The sequence below is a fragment of the Cucumis melo genome, chromosome 2 (genome assembly GCF_025177605.1).
Source record: "Cucumis melo cultivar AY chromosome 2, USDA_Cmelo_AY_1.0, whole genome shotgun sequence".
Taxonomy (NCBI): Eukaryota; Viridiplantae; Streptophyta; class Magnoliopsida; order Cucurbitales; family Cucurbitaceae; genus Cucumis; species Cucumis melo.
The window spans coordinates 5,504,194-5,510,688 of NC_066858.1; the positions used below are offsets into that span (position 1 = coordinate 5,504,194).

The 6,495-nt window shown below is 32.3% G+C and overlaps 1 protein-coding gene across 1 annotated transcript; it reads left to right on the forward strand.

The window, feature by feature from the left end:
* The first annotated feature begins 1,569 nt into the window (after positions 1-1,569).
* Positions 1,570-2,189, forward strand: LOC103504328 (histone H3.2). Its single transcript, XM_008468725.3, has one exon. It carries the CDS (start codon positions 1,639-1,641, stop codon positions 2,047-2,049), a length of 411 nt encoding a protein of 136 aa, XP_008466947.1. The 5' UTR covers positions 1,570-1,638; the 3' UTR covers positions 2,050-2,189.
* The last annotated feature ends 4,306 nt before the right edge of the window (positions 2,190-6,495 follow it).

The following is a 6,495-nucleotide window of genomic DNA, read 5'->3' on the forward strand; positions in this document are numbered from 1 at the left end:
CATGTTTAGGCTTTAATTTTGTTTTTCTCTAAATTTTTTTTGTTTTACAAATTGAATTTCATTTGCACGACGTTCATACGCTTTCGCTTTAGGAATTCTATTGCTTCATATACTTTAGCATCTCACTGGAATGTAGATGAGCCTTCCTATTTCAGATTGAGAAACTGAGTAGGTGGGTCACCATTGATGAAAAGCCAAGTAGTATGGTTGTTAGCTCCATGAATTGACCTTTGTTGGGACCCTTGCTGGCGAAGTAGCAGTTCTTCTTTCAGTGGGATGGATCGTCATCAACTTTTGTGGGTTTTCGTCAAATTGAGAAGCGTTCGAGCAGGTGGGCAGCTGAAACATGGAATTTTGGCCATTTCGAGCAAGATGCCAGATTCGATGGTCGATGGTATGCCGTTCAAGCAAGTTGCCGAATCAGAAACGTGTCTTCGATTTCGGGGCTCCGTGGTTCGCAATCAATGAGAAGTTTTGGCCGACCGATAGAGGTAGAGATGGAGAGGATTTTCGAGTGGGATTTTTTGGGATTTTCGGGTTGAGGTTAGAGGGAAAGGGGAGAGAAAAAAAATATAATTAATAAATTATTTAATGAAAAAGTTGGAGAGAAATTAAAAGGGGGAAAATTTTAGTAAAATTTTAGCAAAATTTATGTTTGTTGCTAAAACTATTTAATTTTTAGTGGCATTATTGTTGTGTTACTAATTCTTTTAGTGACGCAAATTAAAAACAATAATCTTTTGTGACATTTTTTTTCGTTGCTATAAATGAATTTTTACTGACAAAAATTAGTTGCGTTACTAAAACTTTGTTATTGAATAATGAATTTCTTGTAGTGATAGTAACATAATCTCGAACGGTGGAAAGAGAAAAACATTTGTAACCATACTGAGTAGGTGAACATCCGAAGAATATGCATTTATGGGCTTGAGGATCCAACGTACTACGATGTTAGGAAGGGATGTCAGTGAATGCACTACACTTTAAGGCTTTAGGAATCAAAATAGGAGATTGAGCACAAAGATGAGAAAATGATTGAAGAAAGACTTGAGAGGAGTGGAGTAACTAAGAATACGAAAAGACACACGATTTATCAGAAATAATAGCAAGAATGGCTTCTTCCCCAATAGAATTTATGAGAGAACATCAAACATGAAACATGAAACATCGAGTGACTTCGAGAAGATGTCGATTCTTGCAATTCACCTTATTTAGATAAAAATTTCTATGCATCATGTGTTTTGAGGGCATGGATTTTTGGTTGATATTGATTTTGGATGAGATACATTTTCAATGGCTTAATGCCGATATATATATATATATATATATATATATATATATATATATATATATATATATATAAAAGCAAAGACCTAATAAAATATATAAGGAAATTGTGTGGGCAATCCCATCATCAATTATTCAAATATCAAGCAGATCGCGATCCGCGTGACACAAGACAACAACCGTCCATAACCTTCCGAAATCAACGGTCCCAATTAACTGAAAATCTTTCCCGCCCCATCTTCAAAAATCCTTCCTATAAATACCAAACCAAAAACACACTCTTCCATAAACAATCATCAAACCTCTCCAATTCCAATATCTCCGAATTTCACTTCCATATCTCTATCACAAATGGCAAGAACAAAGCAAACAGCAAGAAAATCAACGGGAGGAAAGGCTCCAAGGAAGCAGCTAGCAACAAAGGCAGCAAGGAAGTCGGCTCCGGCGACCGGAGGAGTGAAAAAGCCTCATAGATTCCGTCCAGGGACGGTGGCACTGAGGGAAATCAGGAAGTACCAAAAGAGCACGGAACTTCTAATCAGGAAGCTTCCGTTTCAAAGGCTGGTGAGAGAGATCGCCCAGGATTTCAAGACGGATCTCCGGTTCCAGAGCAGCGCGGTGGCGGCTCTTCAGGAGGCGGCGGAGGCGTATTTGGTGGGGTTGTTTGAGGATACAAATCTTTGTGCTATTCATGCTAAGAGAGTTACGATTATGCCGAAGGATATTCAATTGGCCAGGAGAATTAGAGGGGAAAGGGCTTGATTTTGTGTAATTTGTCAAATTGGTTAATTGGAAGTGGATTTGTGTTTTAGGGTTTATGTATACTAGAAGGGAATTAGGGTTCTTTTTCTTCAACAAAACTGAAGTTTAATCTAAACTAAAGTTAATTGGTTTCCTTTTTAGTTTAAAAGTAGTGTTTAAGATCTTTAGAGTATCAATTTGCCTGAAAACCCTAACTATTATTATCACCATATAATTAATTTAGGGTATGAGAAATTGTTTTACATAGTTGTATATTAGATTATTAAAAATGTTTATGATTATAAAATAATTTAATATGGATAGATAATGGTAGCCAATATCTTATGAAGGTGTGTTTAGTCTAAAGATTTTGGAATAAAAAGTAAATGGGAAATTACCAAAAATAAATTAAAAGAAGAGGGTTAAAAGATTTTTAGGATAGTTTTTTAAAATGAAGAATTTTAGATAATTTAGGGATGAATAGATAAAAATGTTTTTTTCCCTTTCCCTTTACTTTCAATTAGAACACTTGAAGTAAAAAAAAAATTTGTATTTTCTTGGCTTTTGAAATTTTTTGCTCTATTTTGTTATTTTATTTTAGTGCCTTTCGTTGTTCTTTTTTTTTTCTTGAACCAATCAACTTTTGAGTGTTTTCTTTTATTTAACTTATTTTTAATTTATTTGTTGTAAATGTTTAGTTTAGGTATTTGTTGTGGACTTTATTAATACTTATTTGCTGTAAATTAGTTTGGTTAAAGTTTGATTTAGATTGTTATAAAGTTAAATGGGTAATTAAATGAATTGAAATAAAGGATTTAGTTTGGTCAAATAGAGAAGAAATTGGTTTGGTCTATACTTGGACAGAGAATTATTTACTATTTACATTCTTTACACAATTGAATGAGGTAAGATGATTTCAATTAACTTAACATATGAAATTATTGAGGTGATCTTTTGAAGATAAGTGCAATTGAAGCTTCTTTGTTCTTATTTCTTTGAATTTTTTTTAACTCCAATTTTATCATTTGATTTGTCACAAGGGTGTAAACATCTTACATTTGCAATATAGTTGGCATTTTGCTCCTTTTTCCTTGGATCCCTTTTTAACTCTGGATTGATTGCTTTTGGAAGTGCAATTGAAGCAAATAAAATGACTTTTTTTTTTAATCTACATTGCTTTCTATCTATTATATATTGTCTTATATTGTGAGCAATTTTTCATGTCGCTATGAATGATGTAATAATTCATATAGCTCATAAGCATAATAAAAGGTTTAAATAACTGCTCTATTTAATTTGAGATAGTTTGTTTGTAAGAAGAAAGGAGAATGATGGAACAATATGATGGAACAATTAAGACTTAAGTTTATTAATAAGGTTGTAAATAGTAGAATGTGAGTTGATAATTTTAGATTACATGCACATAAGGATGGACACGTTGAGAATTTGGGTTTGAAGAGGTAAGAGAATCCAAATAATGAATATGAAGAAGTGTTAGGTCATAAATTGAAGCAGATGAAAGAGGTGATGATATACATAACGAACGGAAGGGATATTTATTAGTTTGGATTGTTTTTATGCATGTTTAGTAAGTCTTTTAGACTCTTATATTTTATCTCGCACACATCTCGCACATTTCAAACTTTATGCATTAGTTTGAATTGTTTTTATGCATGTTTAGTGAGTCTCTTGGACTTTTATGATTTATCTTGCACATATCTCGCACACATCTTGCACATTCCAAACTTTCACTATTTATTTCGAAATAAAATTGGTACCCCTCCTAATCCATTTTGAGTTATTCACCATATCTATGCAATACATTATGTGACTCTTTAGGAGACCCTTACACTCGTTCATATGCATTCTCTTTGACACGCCATACTTTTTCATAACTCATATTTATACCATAGTCTTGCCTCATGTCTTCTATATGATATCACGTGGTTTGTATAGGCGATCGTCTCTGTTAAATTTGGATTTTTATTAATTCTCCAACAACCCAAGATTTTGCTTGCCTATGATTACAATTCAAAAATTCAATAGAACACGAATGAACTTTGACATACTTTTTAATCTTGAATATATTTGAATCATTCAATCTCATTGCTCGCAATCTCGAACCACACTTGTTGTCGATGCATCAACAAAAAGAACCTCTTTTGTAGACTTTTTTACTACAAATTGAATTTTTTTTCATTGCCAATACACTTAATCTCATTGAAAAATCTCTCTTGCAATAAAATATTTGTCCTACATCCAAATCCTCACTTGTAGAGCTTTCTTCGAACCAATCACTTCTTTTTGTCTTCAACTTTCAACTAGAGGAGTTGTAGTGAACTTTAGCTTTTCCTTTGCAATCTTTTGTAGGAGCATCTCTTTGTTGTGGGATGTTAGACGATTCATTGTTCATATCTTAACTGACTTCCGTGTAAAAGTATCATCTTTTGAATCATGTAAATCATACGATGATTCCCATATAGCTGAAGTGGTCTCTATCATGTTATCACACAAGCCAACCTGAACTTCAACAATATCAACTTCATTCTCATTTAATGTATCCATTGCAATTGGAGGGTGAGGGTTTAAATTATGAACTTGGTTGCTCCCAGATATTGAATTGTAATCTTTGTTTAACACTTTCTTGCTTTGATTGCTTCTAGGCTCAAATGATACGTATAGGGGGACCTCCAATGGATTTTCACTAAGAATATAAAACTTCAAATCACGGTCATTACTTAACTCAAATGGAGGAGCTTCATTTTCCAGTGATATCTCATATATGCATCTTATCTTTGTGTCAAACTCTGTAGGGTCAACTTCTGTAATGTCATATAATTCATAATGTAAATCATTGTGTGTTATTTCTTTACTGACAACAATGCCTTTTAACACGCCTCCTTCATATTTTCTTGTCCCTCATCCCATGCACCACTATAACGCACTAAAATCTGAGCATGTGACATTCTTAAACCACCTTAAGCTTTTTACTTCCTGTAAAAAATGATTTGAACTTAGAAGTTGACATATCACATAAAAAAAGTGTGACTTATTTGCGAGATTAAAAAATAGTAGCTAAAAAGCATCCTAAATCACATAAGCACACATATATAATTCATCTGAGATTAAACATTTGAACTTAAGAACCTACGAGATGCCTACGAGATGTTTGCGAGATACAAAGAAATAACAAAAATAACTTGTTGACATGCTTTGAAACATCTCTGAAATAACTCTAAATCAATTTGAAACAATTAAAAATTATATTATTGTTATACATTTAACATTCTAATGTTACACAAAAAAAAAAAAGCTATAACATAACACAATTCAATGGGAAAAAATAACAAAAAATCAAAAAATTCACCAGACAGCACGAGAACTTGACAGAGTGATGAACGAGACCGGAGTAACATGATTGCACCGGAGTCAAATCTCAATGTGAATGGGTTTTGTGTCGGTTCTCTTTACTGTGATAAAAGAAATGAAGCAAGAAAACTTTTCTTTCACTGCGCACAAACATGAAAATGGGTCCTTTTTTTTCTTTTTTATTTACATCGGAGAGAAGGGATGGAAAATAATTAGGGGCAATTGGGACATTTAACCACCTTATTTGTCCTAAAACTCTTCATTTTCAAAAATTATCCCAAAAGTCATTTAACCCTCCTTTTTCAACCTATTTTTGACAATTTCCCTAGAAACTAGGATTATAAACTCTTGTTCATAATTTAAATAATAAAAATTGGGGTTTTTTAAAAATATAAAAAAACGGCAAAATATTTACATTCTAGAACAATTCCGAAAATGGAAAAAGTCCAGAGGCCTACCGTGTAAAATACCAAAAAATGCTCCATCAACCATGCCGTCAACAACGCGCGCCTAATATATTTGTAATCGTTTAGATTTGGTTATTGATCGTTTAGATATGACTACAATTTATACGCGATCGTTTAGATATGACTACAATTTATACGTGACCGTTTAGATATGAGCTTTTCAATTTCATCGTTTAATTTTGTTACACGATCGTGTTCTAAATGATTTTTTTTAAAAAAAAAATTGGTACATGAGCTTTTTAATTCTTTTGGTATACGATCGTTTAGATTTCTTTACGCAATCGTTTACTTTTTTTATACGATCGTTTACATTTGGCTACTCCAATCCAAATGATTTTTTTTTCAATATTTTTATACACACAATTAAAGGATCGTTTACATTTGGCTACCCCAATCTAAATGATTTTTTTTCAAGATTCTTTATACACAATTTTTTTAATTTTTTTACACAATCGTTTACATTTTTTACATGATCATTTACATTTGACTACTCCAATCTAAATGATTTTTTTTTCAAGATTATTTATACACGATCTTTTAGATTTTGCTATTTTTTTTTGTACACAGTCTTATACAAAGTCGTTTAGATTTGATTGCGCGTAAAAAAAAAGAAGAAGGATGATGGAAAGAA